Source organism: Ptychodera flava, chromosome 16, assembly GCF_041260155.1.
Source record: "Ptychodera flava strain L36383 chromosome 16, AS_Pfla_20210202, whole genome shotgun sequence".
NCBI lineage: Eukaryota > Metazoa > Hemichordata > Enteropneusta > Ptychoderidae > Ptychodera > Ptychodera flava.
Genome location: NC_091943.1, coordinates 22,601,253 through 22,621,177, shown reverse-complemented (window position 1 = coordinate 22,621,177; position 19,925 = coordinate 22,601,253). Strand labels below are relative to the sequence as shown.

The 19,925-nt window shown below is 38.3% G+C and overlaps 2 protein-coding genes across 2 annotated transcripts; both read left to right on the top strand.

Moving 5' to 3' along the window:
* Positions 1-8,752: 8,752 nt before the first annotated feature.
* On the top strand, positions 8,753-12,194 carry LOC139152853 (beta-alanine transporter-like). The gene is made up of 3 exons (XM_070726205.1): positions 8,753-9,190; positions 10,907-11,010; positions 11,930-12,194. Exons 1-3 carry the CDS (start codon positions 8,753-8,755, stop codon positions 12,192-12,194), a joined length of 807 nt encoding a protein of 268 aa, XP_070582306.1.
* A 512-nt stretch (positions 12,195-12,706) lies between these two features.
* On the top strand, positions 12,707-18,290 carry LOC139114319 (organic cation transporter protein-like). Its single transcript, XM_070675966.1, has 7 exons — positions 12,707-12,826; positions 13,146-13,304; positions 15,032-15,126; positions 15,649-15,869; positions 16,065-16,179; positions 16,930-17,140; positions 17,525-18,290. Exons 2-7 carry the CDS (start codon positions 13,167-13,169, stop codon positions 17,543-17,545), a joined length of 801 nt encoding a protein of 266 aa, XP_070532067.1. The 5' UTR covers positions 12,707-12,826; positions 13,146-13,166; the 3' UTR covers positions 17,546-18,290.
* Positions 18,291-19,925: the final 1,635 nt, after the last annotated feature.

Below are 19,925 nucleotides of genomic sequence, written 5' to 3'. Positions count from 1 at the left end.
GAGATCTGGGGTGACAAATGAGCGTGTTTCCCCTTCATCAAACAAAATTGTCGCTGTAGTCTGTTCGTGTGGTTTTGTTGGATGCCTTAAGTCTGCGACAGCTGTATTCAACATTACTGAATCACACTGATAGTCAGTCCCAGTTTCTGCAAATTGTACGCGATCGATCGATTTCGCATTAACAGGTGTTTGGCACATCGACGTATGATGCTTCTTACCAAACGTTCTACAGCGCGACTTGGATTTGCAAACGTTCACTTTGTGGTTGCCAAGGCAATTAAAGCATAGTCTCTTCAGTGTAACAATTTGCTTGCGCTTATCAATGCGTTATGACGTCACAGTTGTTAGGATAATGACTTCCATCGCAGAGCGCACATTACGGTTTCCCTCAGGCCTTTTTCCCTTGGGTGTGGAAAGCTTCAGTCGATGCAATGTCACGAGATTTGTAGGTTTCGGAACCCATGAACAAATCAGACTTTGAACCGTCTTCCAAAGCTTCGACTTCCTTGAGTATAGCCTTTCGTAAGTCCGACAAATTCCACTCATCCTCGTGGTCGCGCGAAATTTGTATATACGTGTTTCACCCGGTAGTTCCCAAATAATGATCAGAACTAACAAGTCCACGTATGAATCTTCGCTCTTAACAAGAGTCTTGAGACTGCGCACGTGCGTCTCCATGTGTGTCATAGAAATTTCGCATGCTGAAAATTTCTGTAGTCGGTGCCTGTAAGTTCCAAAGAACTGACATGTGTGCGTAAATAATCTTATGGTTCTGCTCATACCGTTTAATCAGAATATCAAGTGCGTTTTCGTAGTTTGCAGCTGTTATTACGAGTCCTTCGATCGACTTCAACGCTTCTTCGCGTAGCTGTGCTTTGAGATACTGGAACTTTTGTACTCCGGTCAAGTTTGAATCGTTACTCGACTGCCGACATGAACGAACTTGAAATTTAATCCATTTGAGAACGTCACCTTCGAAAGTAGGCAGTTGTAGCTTTGGAAGCTGAGTCGTCCTCCCCGCTGCGTCGTTGCTGGAGTAGCGGACGAAGACTCAGAAATGGATAACTGTTTCAAAGTAATAAGTTTTCCCTTTTCAAAATTTGTACGCGGGTTTCATGCAGATAGTCGTCTGCCTTTTTGATGAGGTTTGTAAGTTCGTCTTGTCTTTCCGATGCAAGTATGTTTTCATCACAGACAAATAGAAGAAACAGACTAGTAACGCGGCATGGCTTTTGCTCCATGGTCGTCTCGGTAGACTATGGCCTTTTCATATTAAAATGAGCTTCACAGGTGTTAGATTTTTGTTTAGACCTGTGTGCGTGGTTGATAGTTGCACGAGATTATGCAAAAAGTACAACGAGATGGCATCGTGCTGCCAGTCGCGTGGCAACCTTACTTACTTTATGAGCTCTCAGGGCTTCCCGCCAATCAAAACATAACACGCCCGCAGTTTCATAAACACGTCCTTCAATGACCAGCTTTTAATAGACGATATGACTGACTGTAAACCATTGAGTAAAACCAGACAGTATCGATAGAAGATTTTCAAATTTGGTTGACACACACTCAATATATATTCATAAAAATGTGAGAGGAATTTTAAAAAGGTAAAACTCACTTTCCCGAAGCTCAAAACTTTCCCGTGTTCGCCAGCATGCCGATGCCACTCAGTACCGTATGACAACAATAACACAAACTTTGCCGAACATACTTTCGCTTAAAAATGGGCGAAAATCCGGAAACTACCGAAGGGTGCATGGTCGGCACCCTTCGGAAAAGCGAGGCGAGAGCTATTTGAGGCGAGGCGAACATGGATGACTTACGTAACCGCTTCACGCCTTGAACAATACCCGTTGCCAGTCTGTTTCTATTTGTCTGTGGTTTTCATCCAGTCGTTGCAGAAATTCAACCTTCAATGTAGACTGTTGATAATTCCTTGTTAATCCAACAGTTTATCGTTTTTCGTTTCCTCAGAGGCGCTATATTCGACGTCTCGAATCGCAGAATCTACCTTCCCAAGGAGCTTCATAGTTTGTCTACTGTGAGCGTCCCTGAACGTTTGTGACGATGCTCGTGAGATGGGCACTGGGTCTCCTCAGGATGCGGCTGCAGGTTGGCCCTCGTTTTGTAACTTGGATGCTTCTTTCCGTCCAGTCGCTATGTCTGTCCTATCATAATCCAATTCTATCCTGATCTCGGCACCAAAGTTTATGTGGGTGATTAGGTTCGTGACATGGATAGACAGGGTAGACGTAAACCTGGTTGAACGTAAGCTTTATTGACTGGTCTCAGTGCAAGTACAACGAGACGCTGCGAGACCACACACGTCTGCAAGTCATGAACACTAGAAAGTTCTAAAGCCTAAAAACTCGGAGTCCTGTGACCGGAGGTGAATACTAACGTAATGATTGACATATGGTTTGATACTTTGACCACACTCAGTGTTCGTTCCCGACAACCGTCTGCCAAGCATTTGCTAAACAACCTGATCTTTTGGTAACTAAGTGTCACGCGTATAGGCGCTCGAAGAATTAAAAGCTATATAACACAGAACGCACGCGCAAGTATGTGTCAGTGTTTGTGTCTTTGTGATGCCAAAATAAACCTTATACTGATTATTGCATTACACGCGTACGTAAAGGCCTACTAACTTTAACGAAGTCATCAACGACAATCAAAGTGCATACAACACATGTATTAAAGGGAAATTTAAAAGGTGCACCACTTAGCCTTTTTTAAATTCAGCTTATACTCGCGCTTGAGAGATATTCATGGCAAGCAAGGAGTGCGACATGGAAGGGACTATATTCAGTTCAGTAAAAACGTAATTAAATTAGCGTTATTATTTTCATTGTAAGCGCATTCATAAACACTTGTTGCATGCATGACTGAAACAATGGACAAACTCTACCGGCAGTTTTTCTCATGTATTATTACACATATTCATTTGCTTGACACGTGACATTTGTAGAGTTACTGTAGAAAACAAATGGTCAGCCGCGTGACCCTAATGGACCAATAAGAGTGTGTCAAATTGTAGATACACGGTCTGGTATCATAAATTACACAATAATTAATAAATTGCATAAATTACACACTAAAATGCACATAATGTATAGTAGATACCTGTTCTTCGAATATCAAACCTGTAAATTTTTAAACCATTTTCTACAAACTCTTATGTATGTATTATACATATCACCATGTTAATGCTCTATGATTAATCTTTGATGACGCGCTAAAATTGTCAATGATGTACTAAATTTATTTCTTATATCTGATTATGGATGACAAAACCAGTTAATTAATATTCCCTTTGAAATTAACAAATTGGCTCATATGTAAATTTATACTCTGAGAGAGCAGATACGGAGAAAAAGTATTTTAAAATATTTAAAATGACGTGAATGAGTAACAGCATAACGCGCTGCCAGAAAAATGAGTATTTTTCATCCGACTAAACTTCAGCCGGCACTGTAGATTGTAGGCCTAAAAAATTCTATTTAACGAGAGCCGAAGCGTAGTATGGACCATGAAATGTGGGTGACTATTAATACTAGGCTAAGTATGCTTAACGAGTGTCGCATTTTAGCTGAATTCTTCATTAGGAATGATACTTAGCCTCATACATTAAGTCAGTCACTTCGATTTTAAATAAGCTACAATAATAATGTGAATTTTGTCGCTTTAAGGTAGCATGCGCCTCGAAAATGAAAGAAACTTTTGCTCTCTCTTTCCGCAAACAAGTTTTCAACCAACCATTCTCTTTCAAAATCAATGATAAAAGTCGGGGGGGGGGCGTGTGTCACCGTGCAAATTTTGGTACTCGATGAACTATTTACCTAACATTTACATATATTTGGAATTCAAAATGGCCGCCATCCCTGTGATATCTCTGCGGGCGAAAATAAAATTCCTGACTTTCACAAAAGCAAGTTGTTAAAAAAATTCAGTTAGCTCAAATTAGCTTCAAAATGAACCCCTTAAATTGTATGCCAAAAGAATATTATAAAAGTTTGAAAGTCCGAATGTCTGTCCTCCAGGCGCATTATATCTTAAACGATCACATTAAATTAACTGCACGACTCAACATGTTCTGGTAACGATCAGAGTAAATACTGCATTTTTCTATCATGCAAAGTGTGCACATTGGTCTGACAATCTACCTACACCAACGTACCATGGACGTGCATAGTGCAGTGCCCCTGTGGGTATTTCGAGCCGTGTATGTAAATTTGCCTTTTTTAACATACTCATAAATATTGAAAATATTAGCGCCACTCTAGACGGACTCGGAGCGCTTCAAGGGAATATGAGAGAATCAGATTTCCAGTGTGCTAATTTGAATTCATTTTGCGACAATCTTTTCTTTACTCCTGCCTGCTGATTTTTTCCCTTACGTTTCAAGACTTTACGGGACCATATTACCTCAAAAAAATCCTCCATCCTCCTAGAGGTCAAAAGATTCTGACCTGACAAGTTCGTTTGAGATAAAGTTGTTAACATCATGCGCTTTTAGCTTCTGAACTTACTACAAACTCCAGTCACACACTGACAACACTTAAGCCATAAAATGCATTGTCGTTTCCAACACTGATACAGTAAAGCTCTATTGAATTCGACCTCTTTGTAAAGTACAAATGCTGCCTTGTTCCCATGGCTCGCAACTGACCTGAGCATTGTATGCTCGTATGACATTTTTCAAAGGGAACATGACCTCTTTGTTAGCTAGTGACATATCATATGCAAGCTTGGGTCACTCTTACCTGCAGAATGTCCTTGAACTGAATGACTGTAGATTTTGTTGTTCATTCAGTACGTTCCGCGTAGCTTTTTATGGTCCAATGAGCTTGTCCACACTGGACGCTGTTTTGGGTGAGGTCTTCAAAAATATAATAGTTCTCGTACATTCCACCACCAAGGATCCAGTAGCGTTTGCACGTTCAGGGTTTTATGTGAAAATTTACCATTGTGGGTATGTTGGACATTGTAATGAAGCAACTTTTATATACGGTATACGTAATAGTATTGCAACAATATTCTGGTAGCATGTTGGCTGCATATCGGCCACATACACACATCACTGGTATCCAAGGAAAAGATACAATTATTATGTCATTCCATATTCCTGGCGAGAGATTTGTTTTCTTTCTAGTGTTTCCCGAGAGTTAATGTTTTATTACAGCAGTGCAACTAAGGTCAGATAAATGTCTTTGTTCCCGCTTTGGGGTCATTGGCCTGACTTTGTGAGACAGTTGAATGCACATTCGTTCTATTCTTATGCTGCAAGCATCGGTCAGCGTCTCTTAGCTTCTTACCAGTTGTATGAGCGTTTAGTACCTTAATATCGCAAAAAAAAATCCTGCTCTCTTTTCTAAGTTGATTCTCCAGAGAACACACGCCAGTGTCTGACAGTTCGCCAACTGCCGAAGTTGAATCGTCAAGGCCGTAATTTGGTAGGAAGCACAAGGGTAAGGAATTTTCAATCATTTTTTTTTCGCATACAGCCGCCGCCCCACTTTATGTGTCTGAGCCATAATCACACCTTGGATTTCGTTTTACAGCCTTTCACTGTCCTTCGGCTTACCTTTGTTCAGAGCTGAACACTGTCGACTTGAATGTTTCACGAGCTGCCACAGGGCTTGTTCTAGCCTAAATAATGACACACTTTCAAGCCAAAAGAAAAAAACAGAAAAGCTAGAGTATTCGGGCCAAGAGAAAACACAGAGATAAAATGATTTGAACTGATCTAAGCCCTGTAAATGTAAAGCCTAAAAAGGAAGCGAAGCAGAAAAGCAAAGGGTTTGGGTAAACGACCTGTTGGAAATTTTAATATTTACTGCAATATGTAAAATATTTCACAGAATAGTACGTTCAAGTAACCCCTGACAACCCCATGTTTGCGAAAACGCAAACGTCTAAGCTAAACCTAGCTACGGCTGCATTCACAAAAAAGGTTGGGGGGGGGGCTGGAGGAATTCAGGGGGGATTCGAAATTCTTCTGGGTAGTAGAGGGGGGACTTGAAAATTTTGCTCTGCCTGTAGGTGGAGGTAACTTGAACATTTTTCCTTCCCTTTTATGTTTTACATTTTCCAGTTCCAAGTTTTTTGTACGTAAGTAATTCAATGAAAAATGATACCATTTTTATGTCATTCAATTGTTTTTTAACAAAATCTAGAACCATTTTGTCATATTTTTAAGACTTTCATCTTGAAAAAATCTAAACAGGTATGATTTGTCGTAAAAAACTTACTTGAGCCAAGTAACAGAGCAGAAGCTGCAACTGTTGATGATTTTTGATTTCTGTGCAATATATCAACTACAGTTTCTTGCTGTTTCCCTACAGCATCCTCAAACGAGTGGAACGCCGCGATACGTATTATTTTTTCTGCGCGGACATCCTTTACTGATATACGGGCTTGTGATAGTTGGGGGACTTGAAACATTTTGATCATGTAGAGGGGAGAGATTTGAAATGTTTTTAGGATATTGAGGGGGGAATGTGAACAAAAATAATATTACAATAGCGATTCGCCCAGCCCCTCTAATCGTTATTTGTGAACGTAGCCTAATGAGTGTTGTTCAATGACTTTCGAGTTTGTCAGAAACATCTAGGGGGATCCAATTGAATGAGCAACTGCCCTCTGCTTTTCAGCCGATTCGATTTTCCATAATCAATAACAAACACCGAGTCACCTCGGATATTGTCTGGGAAAGAGGAGACGAGTCGAGGCTACTGATGCCTGTAACGTTGATCAACGGAAACGAAAAATGATCGATCTAATTTCACTCAGTAATGTACAGCAGTAAATGGCGACCGCGCTGTACACGCGCATTGTGCTGTATCTTGGTCAAAGCTTAGTCAAAAGTTATATGAAGCTTAGCGCCGGAGCTCAGTACAATGGCGAGCGTGTCGACCTTAATTTAAGACTGGCTCACTCCCTCGCAACCAACTTTCTATTGAGTACAGCGCGCTATAGCGAATAAGCAAGGGACCATTTATGTCCATTTCGTATCAAATATCGGAACGTCGCCAGGAAAATGATCATAACCAATGTATGATAAAGGGGTTATTACACATAATGTGTCCGCATTTTGGACAAATCACTCGAATACAACGCGATATCGACCAAACTTCGTGTCTGCATTTTCCAAAGCTTTGTTGTTTGCCGTTAGGTGAAGTTTAAATGCCAAGCTTTACTGAAGCTCAATCCAAGGTACGCTTGATTTAAGATTTGGCAATAATCCTGCTCGATGCTTTGGCAGAAACATTGAAAATTCTTATGCAATATTGTGAATAGGTCATTTCAAGATCTCAAGAAAGTGTTGAGTAGAATTCCTGAGAAATGAACATAGTATTACTTAATCAACAAATATCAAATCGAAATTCCTCCTCTGAGACAGATATTTTTACCGTCATAATCTTACAATGTCTCCGCGTTTCAAGCATAAACTGAGTATAGTTTCATTTGGGAGAAATCTCACTACATTTACTGACGAGCGAGCTATTTCTTAATAGTAGAAACATTTAATTGCTTTATTGCTTTGCTGGTTTAATATTTTTAAACCAGTGAGTCTGAATCTTTACTTTTCCCAAAAAATCATACATTGAAACACTTCTTCAGCAAAGTATGTGCGATTGTTAAACTTTTTAGTCCCCACGGACACCGTCCGGGGGGACTTATAGGTTTGGTCATGTCCGTGCGTGCGTGTGTCTGTGCGTGCGTCCGTGCGTCAGTGCGTGCATCCGTGCGTCCGTCCGTCCGTTCACGCAGATATCTCAGAGATGCCTGGAGCGATTTCATTCAAACTTGGTACAAGGATTACTTCATATGTCATACAGATGCACGTCAATTTGTTTTGTGATACGATCCAATATGGCTGCCAGGCGGCCATTTTGTTACGATTTTTTTCATGTACAGAGCCATAACTCAGGCATATCTCAACTAATTTTATTCAAACTTGGTACAAGGACATTGACCTATGTCATACATATGCACGTCAATTTGTTTTATGATACGATCCAATATGGCCGCCATGCGGCCATTTTGTTATGATTTTTTCATGTACAGAGCCATAACTCCGGCATATCTCAACCGATTTTATTCAAAGTTGGTACAAGGACATTGACCTATGTCATACACATGCACATTGATTTGTTTTGTGATACGATCCAATATGGCTGCCGTGTGGCCATTTTATTACGATTTTTTCATGTCCTGAATGGTAACTCAGACATGTATCAAGCGAATTTTCTAAAAGTCGGTACAAGGAGATTGACCAATGTCATACATATGCACGTCAATTTGTTTTGTGATACAATCCAATATGGCCGCCGTGTGGCCATTTTATTACGATTTTTTCATGTCCTGAATGGTAACTCAGACATGTATCAAGCGAATTCATTCAAAAGTATTTTTATCACAGACCTAATGAAGAAGACTCTATTCTCTCTGAGGACCTGTAATCAAAGTACCCATTACCAAGTGGGGACTGTGTCATCAACGATGACTTGTCTTACAAGGTAACAAACGCACCCTCCAGCCAGACTGAAAAAGGGTTAGATGACGACCTGCGCAGTGACCTTAGATGACCATGTACAGCATTACAGTAGTACATACAAGGTTATATAGAGGTCATCAGAACAACTAACAGTATAGTTTAACATAAAATACACAAGACATTGTGGAAACTATACCTCAGTTTCCTATGTATAATTTCAAAGTATATTCTTATTTTTCCTTAGTCAAAATGCTGCAATTCGATGACGTTTTGAAGCATATCCTCGGCGAGTTTGGCAAATACCAGAAGGTGTTGTGCGTTCTTATAGGTCTGATATCAATTCCTGGCGCATACTATGCTATTAGCCCTGTGTTCCTTGCCGCCAGCACTAACTCCTGGTGCAAAGTACCCGATGCCGCTGAAGTCAGCGCACAAATCTGTCACGCCAACTTCACAGACAACTGTGTCGAGATGGTGAAAAACCTCACTATTCCAAGCGAGCACACAGATGTTGGATGTGGCACGACGTTATCTTTCGACCAGTGTTATCGATATAATATTACCTATAAAGAAATTTTATACTCCATTGAGAATGGAAAAACGTCACATGCAAACTACACGAAGATAAAGTGCGACCATGGATGGGAGTACGACACATCGAAGTACAAATCTACGGTGCCCCAGCAGGTGAGCTGACACATACAATCAGTGCATTAAAATGTATATTAAGTCACCATGATGGTCCCTTGATGGTTAAATAGTGATGAAGGACCAACGTATAATTTTGAATATTCTTTCGTTCCTTTGAGAAGTAAAATAATTTTTAGCCAATCTTGTTGCAATATGATCAATGTACGTATATTAAAGAGTCTAATTCTATCTAGTGTTTTTCCCCAAAGTAGCGACCTGCATACTTCGGACAAATTTGAATTTCTGATTATGGCTAACTGGCAATATCTTAAGAGTTAAAACAGGAAAATGTAGGTGCCTTAGAAAGTGCTTGGCTCACACAGTGGTACATGTACTGTGTGTTACTTGTCACGATCATTTGCTCACATTTATAGAATATTTGTCTATAGTCCGTTCATCCTTTGATTACAAATATTTTTATTCGGGTTCGAATACAAGTTTTCGAATAAAGATATAGTTTGATGTAAATGACAATCTGATTATAAAGGTTTTCAACTGACTGGCCATATATCGAGACTGACTGTTGTGATTTTTATAGGACAGCAGATGTACATAGTACTTCATAGCAAGATTTAGCGGAGCTGAAAGTTGCCAATTGAAGGACCAATAATCGAATGTCATCTATGAATCTTTACAATACTCCAAGACACATTCTTGAAAACATCGGGTCATATGTAATTGTTTGCAATACACACTGTGCGTGACACAATGGACTCCAAATTACTCTTACAATAGTGTCACATCAGGGATTAAGATTAAAAATTTTGTTAGTATTGATTCATGATCAGTAATAGTTAAGGATAAAATATACTTAATTGTTACTTGCTGCATACGTTGTAAGACCTCTATGCCACGTTTACCCTCTAATGAAAAAAGTTCACACACGTACACGATGTCAGACTCTGCACGTATAGATTTTCAGTTTACTGTGTAAAAATGTTGGACATAAATTGGCAATTTTTACCCTGAGAACAACCTATTGTGTTTAACAAGGGGTACATTGTGCCATCCTTATCGTTGCAATAGTAATTGCACTGTTTAAGTTCCAATTGCAAGCTGAAAACTAGTGTTCCGTCTAGACTCTTGCATTAAGTTATTAACACAGAGGGTACTTTTTAAATTCAATACTATTGAGCATTCCTTGCGTTGTCCTTGTTATGCACTACAGTTTTTCTCTCTCTTACTATTTTTTAGACGTGATAGTAACGATATTTTGTATCAGTGACAAGGTGGATAATAATACTTACTGGCTAATAAAAGATATATATGTTTTACTAGTGGCATGTTATAAAATAACAATTTGCACGGTTCGTATTTGTTTATTTACGAGAACTCAAAAAACATGGCGGCGCCCATGAATTTAGTCGGTGCACTTCCGGTTGTTCGCGTAGTATATCATGAAACTGCGCATGCGTATTCAGTAAGCCGCCAGCGCAACCATTAAACTTTGAAAATGCATACTTAAGGCCGAAAGAAAAATATGTGTGTTTCCGGGAACCAAGACGATTTTCCTCATTTCAAAAAGTCAAGCATAATATTCGCCGAATTTTACTACTTTTTTCCCGATGGGTCATGCTGAAATAAAAAAATGATAAAATTTCCCGACCGACCTATTCTATTTTCCGAGGTCTTGTTAATGGACAACATAATTTTTTTCTTGACTCAAATAATCGACCGGTACAGAGGACTAATTTTTTTCTTTGATTCCGACAGTTTGATCTTGTGTGTGACCATGAGTTTCTAAATGCAATGGCGACGTCCTTCTACATGGTTGGATTATTGATCGGCTCGTTCGTCTATGGATACCTATTGGACAAGTAAGACAAAGTGTATATATACAAAGCTAATTATTTTTTTAAAAGTGCCTTTATTAATGAGTGTGATTTGGAACATATGGGAAATTGTCATCTTCTGGACATTGTAGGCCCATCACCCCTGGCTACCCAGTCAAATTAGACCTTTAGCTAACACTGTTATTCCTGCTATAATTTTACGAAAAAAGTGATGTTCCTGTGTTTCTTTTCGACCATGCTTCGACGTACATGCGGCATCTACCAATTTGCTCAGCGTATATGGCGACATTGGCCTTAAAGGTATACTGTCACCTGTTCCAATTTTGCCATAGATACCATGGAAAAAAATCAAACCAATCGCATATTTTAAGCAGCTGGCCGCTTTTAAAAACAGCGCCCTCACAGGGGCATTTTGAATACCAAGGAACGCCCTATTGACCATATATGGGCATATTTTAGATTACAATGACTGTATACCTTTAAAGTGTATATTTCACCTATTTTTTGTATGTTTGAAATTTGAAATTGCATAAAACAATATTCATTATTTCGAAAAATCCATAACGTTTTAGTGGCAACTATTTCTATTGTAGTGTATTTCACTGTTAAAGTTGTGAAAAATTCACCCTGTCAGGAAACGCCCGAGTTCATATTCCCTCCGTATTGGTTACATGGCATGACGTCAGAAGTGACTAACATGTGAGAGCAATCCCCTATAGTCAACATAATGGGAACCTACTTCGAGAAGATCTCAGGTAGTTCTCTATTATGAATAGATAAGCGGTTTTGGCTGCAAAAAACACAAACCTGGATGGTTTTAGTCTACATATATGCCGTCAATTTGCTGTGGACCTAGAAATATTTCCACGAGAGCATGGCAGAGTTGTGTGTGTATCGTATGTTTTCTAACATTGAATAACACTCTTTGTTTTTTCTATTGCAGGATAGGTCGTAAAAAGGGTTTCTTGATAGGTGTTGCTGGAATGACTGTGTCCGGATTGATCACCGCCTTCTCGACTGACTTCTGGATGTTCGCGATTTTTCGACTCCTCGTTGGAATGACCTCGCATGGAGCTTATTTAGCGGCATTTGTGTTTAGTAAGATACCGTATTCCTGTAATGTAGTCAAGAAGAAACGCTGTGACAAATATTGCTCAGTTATGTTTCTTGCAGTACAGTTTGATATGATCTCTGCCCTGAAAATCTGAAGCTTGTTAATATTTAAAAATGATATCGTCACCGACTTTTCATGGTGGCGAAATACACTTTCGCATTCGGGTGGCCTTTTTGTTACACCTGAAAGAAACCACTTTAGCATAGTAGCTCTGTTACTTTGGTCCTGACGATAAGCACTTCTCTCCCTCCTTAGACAATGACTTGCTTACATTTTATTTTTAAAATTGTTTACATTTTCAATATTTGATTGATTCTTCTTCTAGTTTTCTACAAATTTAGAAAAATAGTTACTTTATTCATTATTTCAGGACAGATTATTTAATGCCACCCTGTTGTTGTTAAAATATTTAAATAGTCATGAAAAAAATATTTGTTCCTGGTTTTTCTTCCTGTTTTCAAATTCAACTCATTTGATTGAACTAAAACAGGGCTTAGCTTTCAGTGACAAGTCTTGAGCTCCAACACTCCGGCACAATTTTCAAAATTTACTTTCAGCAACGGAAATTACTGGTCCATCAAAACGCACCATTGCTGCGATGGTTTTTATGATATACTTTGGAGTTGGATACATGATTTTGGCGCTGTATGGCTATTTGATTCGAGAGTGGAGAACTTTACAGTTGGTGATCTCACTTCCTACGATACTTTTCCTATCTTACTGGTGGTGAGTAATCGAATTTATTTATTGGGAAATTTGTTTATATATATATATATATATATATATATATATATATATATATATATATATATATATATATATATATCATATATATATATGTATATATATATATATGTATATATATATATATATATATATATATTATATATATATATATATATATATATATATATATATATATATATATATATATTCATCATCCATTTCTGGTAGAGTGGCATTATTTTTAAAGGCTTTAACATTGTAACTGCCAATCCTACAGATGTACAATGCTGTCTTAATACATATTTCTTTATTCTTAAAGGCTGATACCAGAGTCTCCAAGATGGCTATTGCCGTTGGAAGGAAGGAAGAGGCAGAGAAAATTATACGGAAGTGTGGACGTGTCAACAATGTACCTGTTCCAGACGATTTCTCAAGTGACTGTTGGAACCCAATGAAAATGGGCGAAACTAAGAAGATGGTATGCTTTTAATAGTACTTATAAAATTTAGGGAATCGTCATAATTGACGACGGGGGGGGAAGGGATGTCGGAGGAATGTCATCGATAACTCCGAAATGTCGAGTAACCTCCCCTGTCAGCCATGGTGAATTTGAGTAGCCCCCTCTCTAACACAGACGTGTTGACTGACCTCTCTGGAAAGTCGGTTATCTCATGACGATTGAAAAGGTGAAACCAACGGAATAAAATTCAAAGTCACAACAAAATATATGCAATAACCAGTATCCAACCATATAGTTTTGTTTAATTTAGATGGGCATCATGACAAGGATATCTGACTAGGCAGAATTTGAAAGTACATAGGGAAAAGACGCCAGGGGCAGAGGGGAAAGTGTCAGAGGGGGTGTCCTCTATCTTGCATTGGAAATTTTGAGAAATTGATGTGTGCAATGGTGCAGTCTGATGCAATCTGTGACGTGTTTTTAACATTTTTTTTCACTACGTAAAACTGTAAGAATACCCCAAGGGGGGAGCGTGAGAGGGGTCCCACTCTCGCTTTGTTTTTGCTAGAAAATTGATGTATGTAATGGTGCAATCTGAGAGGTGATTCAATTATTTTACACTCGGTAAAACTATAAAACTGTTTGAAAATGACATTGAACCGATATTTTCATTACATTTTTGGCATGATCAGTGTTTGAGTCTCTATATTCAACAACCAAACAATGAAAGTACGTTTTGTTAAAACACGTTGTCACTTTTTCAGAGATTGAACACCAAAGATTATGTAGGAGTGGAAAATCTGCAACCTTCTTGTGTCATTTGCAAAATCTTACATTTCTGTAAACGCTGCCAGAAGACCATTAGTCCGAGTCAGCAGTTTTTAAGTACATTCATTATTTGTTTACAACCTCGCCAAGCAATTTCTCCAGCTGCCAGCTTATAATGAAAAGCCTGGATACGGTATAGTCATATATCAAAATGGTTATTGAACTGAAGTCAATTAAAATTTATGTTTCTGTGATTATAAAGGATGACTTCATAACAGTTCAGTTTGTCCTAGATCATGTGGAAAAATTGAGAAATTGATGTTTGCAATGGTGCACTCTGGTGCAATCTTAGAGGTGATTTCAGTTTTTTAACTAGTAAAACTGTTTAAACACCCTTAAGGATGTCCCCCTGTCGCATCGGAAATTTAAAAATTGATGTGTGCAATTTGCAATCTGAGAAGTGTTACAATTTATTTCGCACCAAAAATTGAGTAACCCACCTTCTTTCTCCCCTCATTTTGAGCAACCCCCTTGTAGCGTTCATTTTTTTTGGTGACTCCCTCACCTTCCTCAGACCCCAAGACCGTAAATGATAGGGGATAAATTCTGGTATTGTCGTATTGACATTCAATTTCACTTTGTTCATGGCAGTCTAATGGGACATAATAAGGGTTATTTTGGCACAGTTGATCTCTTAGTAACGTGTCCAATCCACCAAGGCTGATATTCTGATGTTGACTGGGTGTGAGGAAAATTGAATTTAGCGAATACTATTGATCTTAGATGGTACTTTATTCCTAATACAGATACAAAGTAGACTGGGAAGGCAAACAGACGATGCAGGACATACTTAAAATGTATCTTGGGAAATCCTTTCAAATATACTGAAATCTTTTCATTTAATTCCAAGGAATCTCTCTTCCGCGCAGAGTCCAATGTCTTCCAATACTAACTTATGTTACTCTGATTGGTTATAGGACACGAACAAGACCAATGAGAAGAAGGGGACCATGTTCGACTTATTTCGACTGCCTAACATGAGAAAGAAGACACTCATATTGTTCTACAACTGGTAAATACTTTTTAAAAGACAACAACCTGTCATTTATTTGATAGTACCGAGCTGATCTTATCACCGGTCACATCTGTCGACATGTCTCCTTTATAATGTTTTTGTATCTCTGGGTGTCTTTGTAGTGTATACTTTCTGTTTCGGGTAGTTTGACATAATTTCATAATCATAAATGGTTACAGTTGTTAACATGATACTTTGTTATGGTCTCTCTTTATGATATTTATGAAAATTTTTATTGTAGATAAGAACAAGGCAATGTATACTGGGTCGAAACGGTTACAGTAAAAAACTCACATTACCTGCAGATGTGTTATGATCTTAAAGCTGTTTTACAGTGTCGGTAGAGAAGAACAATAGTAATTTGAAATTATGATGAGAGCCATTGTTGAATGCTGGTTCGTGCGATATTTCCTGTCTTAGTTTAGAGGACATTGTCATACTAACAGCGATAGCAATATCATCATATAAAACCTACGGCAATCTACATTGGAATCAAGGAAGTATTTCTGTTCATTCAAGGTTGGTTAATACACTTGTCTACTATGGTCTTGCATTCAACACGTCAAACCTGGGTGGCAGTGATTACTTCAACTGTTTCCTGGCCGGGGCCGTCGAGATTCCTGCCTACGCTCTTGGTTTGTTCATCATGGGCACAAAGAGAATGGGTCGTCGTTGGTCGATGTTTTACACCATGGTCATCGGTGGAGTCTCATGCGTTGCTGCAGCTTTTGTACCACCATGTGAGTACCTACAACCAAGTAAAATATACAATCATATAGAGAACGTGCATCGTGAATCAGACAATAAAATGGACTTAGAGACATTGATACTGAGATAAAGACAAACAGACAAATCTTGAATCTTTTTTGATTATAGAGACATCTTACATTGATGTATGGAAATGCAATAAATATTGTAATTTTAATCTTTAAAAGGTGGTGCTACCCTGTGGATAGGAATCACCCTGGCTACAATCAGCAAATTTTCAGTAACTTGTTCTTTTGGTATGGTTTACGTGTTCTCTGCTGAACTTTTCCCCACTCCTCTCAGGTGAGTGTACACTGTCATCTACAGACCTGTCAAGCAATGCGCTTTACAAATGTGAGGTACTAGCCGGCAACGAATTTTCCGTGCTAGCAAACATAATTTAAGTTTGCATCAACGAAGTTGATATAAAATACTAGTATCGGATTGTTAGGCCTTACACTCAACTCAGCTGAGCTTACTAACTTTGTGCGCATGTGATCTATCTTTTAGGGCTATTCGAAGATACTAAACTGAGTGAACTCCATCGCATGCTTTCGTGGGCTAAACACTCATTTACCTTACAGATTACTAAACGAGGGAATTTCTTTTACTCTTCATTTGCGCTGCACTAAGGCTTGACTTTAGCACGGCTCTATGAGCACTTATAGTCCCCAAAGAACCATATCGATACTGAAATTCTTTTCTTATGCAGCAGCTTCAATGCTTCTACTTAGATTTTGTATCTATCGAAATGGGCCACATACAGAGGGTGGTAGCAACTAAGGTTATACAATTACTTTGGAAACTGTCATCATAGTGCACAAGGAAGAGTTTTTACACCCATCTCAATTGTAAACTTGCAATGCCAGTTTTATAACATGCTAATTCATCTAATGGGATATGAAGCTTTCCCGTAAACTCCTGCTTAACTTCTCTGTGGAAAACACTCAATATCCAGCATATGGTATACGCAACACCATTTTGTACATAAATTAAGTACAGCAGACGCAAATGCTATCTATCTATCTATTTATCTACGTGCTTCTCTCTTAGGTCGACTGGTGTTGGCATGTGTTCAATGTGTGCCCGTATTGGTGGAATCTTGGCGCCACCAGCTGTTGCTGATGTCCAAGATCTGGGCAAAACTCCCTGCTGTAGTCTTCGGAGTAGCATGCATACTCGCTGGAATATTGATTCTACCTCTGCCCGAGACAAGGGGCAAGAAGTTACCAGAAACTTTAGAGGAAAGCGAGAGATTCGGAAAGTAAGCCATGTTGCATGTTTCATCTTTCATATATTGTCTTCAAGCATGAATACCTACAGTGATATTTATTGATCAAATGATCAACTGCTCCGACCCTGTGGAAAACGCTTGGGTTTTTCTACATTTAACATTTGTCACTCTTTTCATAGATGCGAGATCGTATGATACACACCGAATATGAAAATCATATGTTATTTTCTGATATTCTTATCTGCATCCATGGTACCTCTTTCTATTGTCATGAATCGTGCATTTTCTGTGTTAAATCAACTCTATAAAAAAAACCTGCTAACATCGTGACATTTTGAATTGATCTTACAATCTTTTTCAGGCACATTATGAATAGCTAGTGCATTTGTCACATATCTGTATGTCTTCTCACAGGAAACCGAACAAGGGACCTGACGTTTATGGAAAAACAAGTGAAGTCGAAGAGAAAAATTCTCTTCCTATGGAGGCGATCGTCACAAACTGAAAACTTCTGTCAAGTTTCATTCGTATCTCCTCTTTTCGCCACAGGATAAAGTCAAGCTTACTTCACAATTACTTCTTGATAATATTTCAAACGGTTTTTGATTTGCAACATATGAAACAGTCGGAAAAAGGTATCAGCACAAGTATTATGCATATTATTAAGTGGTGCACTTTTTAAATATTCACTTTGGTGTACGTCTAATTTGCTTTTAATTCGGGAAAAGAATTCAATTCACGTTTTCGCATAATATATTTTTGTCTTGATGACAAAGCTACTTTTTGTATACCGCCGATATTTTAAGCCATCTTTTGGGAACTAAAACATGTTGGAAAAGTGCAGGGAAGATTTTTAAAGCGTGACAGTGAGTGTGATGTCTTCGAGCAAAATTATTACTAACGAAACACAATCCAAATGTACCATAATGTCCTCCTAATTCCACGATTTCAAGTGTTAAACTACGCCGGTGTTCAACCCTCGGCTCTGAGTTACCTATAAGCACCAGGGAAATCGGAAGGAGTAAATTGTAATATTTTATAAACTAAAATATACTTGTGGACGTTAGAGCTTATTGAACAGTAAGCATTGCTGCAGCCCGAATGCAGAAGCATCAGTTTACTCAAGTTATTCTTTTTTTCTGAAATAAGGGTATGTTTATAAAATAAACATTTGTGTGAAGCTGTCTTTGTCAGCTGGATTCTTTAAGGTTACAATCAAAAATATGATTCATTTAACTTTATGAATAAATTTCTTCTGGAATGAAAAAACTTAAAGGGATAGGTCTTTATATGCAGGTTTTTGGTAGACAAGTGCACAAATGTTCTCATATAAGCAAGTAAGGAGTGTGACCCAGCATCATAAGGCGGGATATGTTTTTCTCTTTGCTCACTTAGTATCTTGGAGGAAATTCCACCGACTAGACATTAAGAAGGATTGGTCGGTAGGGCATTATCTCGAGCAACCACGGAGGGCATACTTTGTTTTTCGGTTATGTAGAAATCATGTAATAATTAGTTGAATTGTACGGCAATGAACAGAGAAGGTTTTTTGTAAGTACTTTAAAGTCGTATAAATGACAAACTGCGTAAAGTCTTATAAAGTTGGTCTGTCGAGAGTGATTGAAATTTGGACAGTTTTTAATTTGACCTTCAAATTCATTGGTTAAACTACATTGTACAATTCATTTCGTATGTACACGTTTGCATTTTCGAAGTATATCATACACTGTAGTTTTATTTTTTATTGCTGCAATGCGTAGAAGTTTTGAAGCATAACCTCGGAGACTCTATCCATTATTTTGCATACCGTACAATCGGACCTGTATCCCTTGTATCCCATCACAAACTCCTGGTGCAAAGTGCCTTATACTACCGAAATCGGCGCACAAAATTAGCTCGCCAACTTCCACGGCAAGTCTGCTGAGACGATTAAAAATGTTACCACAAATGCCAGCACACCAGTGTAGGATGTGCTGGTGAGTTAACCCTCAGGAAGTATTATCGATATAATTTTACCTCCGGGAAAATGTTCAAGGCTACTCCCATGTTTACGGTAAAGTGCACTAGTCATCATCATTATTCACATTTAAGAAATATGTGTCTACATAGGCCGCATATCAAAAGAGACATTTATCAGGGTTTACAGAAAGATTGTAGTGATCACATGAAGCTGCTAGAAGTTTGGTGCACTTGGCACACTATTTATGAACTGAATATTTACCGAGAGTAACGACTTTGATTTGATGGGACTTAAGATGTGCATAGTTCATACATATCAGCTTTGCTAAAACATTTCATAGGCATGACATGCTGTTAATGCGAAAATGGATATTTTATTTATTGTAGGGATATGCAATATGTCAAATAATTAACCTGCTCTGAATTTTATCGTAGGTCACCGTAATCCATAATTACCTTTAGTTATGTTCGTTTATGTTCGCTTAGACACTGATTATCAAACCATTTGTCGTTATGGAAACAAATGTCTTTTTATTAAATAAAAATGCATCTATTCTTGAATACTCTGCTTCATATGTAATTGTTTTCAGTACATAGTGTACTTGAAATAATAACTTCCCCTTAGAACATCACTATACGTTCCGGTATGCAGTTTAATGTTCGTGGTGCCATAAAAGGACTGATGCAAACACTGTTTACTCTGACTTAACGCCTGTTGCCAATTAGTTTAAATTTTAACGAGAGCGGGTCGACAGGCACTCGTCAGAAAAATAAACATTTGCTCTTACTATTTTTATCGTCAACAATCCGGGTCTGTCCTCAACGTTAGGTAATAGAAGTTGAGCACAATATAAAA

Excerpts from the sequence above, each read along its gene's own strand:
- LOC139152853 (XM_070726205.1), top strand. The coding sequence starts at position 8,753 with ATGCTGCAATTCGATGACGTTTTGAAGCATATCCTCGGCGAGTTTGGC. Across the intron at positions 9,191-10,906 it reads AATCTACGGTGCCCCAGCAG|TTTGATCTTGTGTGTGACCA; the intron begins GTGAGCTGACAC and ends TGATTCCGACAG. Across the intron at positions 11,011-11,929 it reads TATGGATACCTATTGGACAA|GATAGGTCGTAAAAAGGGTT; the intron begins GTAAGACAAAGT and ends TTTCTATTGCAG.
- LOC139114319 (XM_070675966.1), top strand. The coding sequence starts at position 13,167 with ATGGCTATTGCCGTTGGAAGGAAGGAAGAGGCAGAGAAAATTATACGG. Across the intron at positions 16,180-16,929 it reads CTTTTCCCCACTCCTCTCAG|GTCGACTGGTGTTGGCATGT; the intron begins GTGAGTGTACAC and ends CTTCTCTCTTAG. Across the intron at positions 17,141-17,524 it reads GAAAGCGAGAGATTCGGAAA|GAAACCGAACAAGGGACCTG; the intron begins GTAAGCCATGTT and ends GTCTTCTCACAG.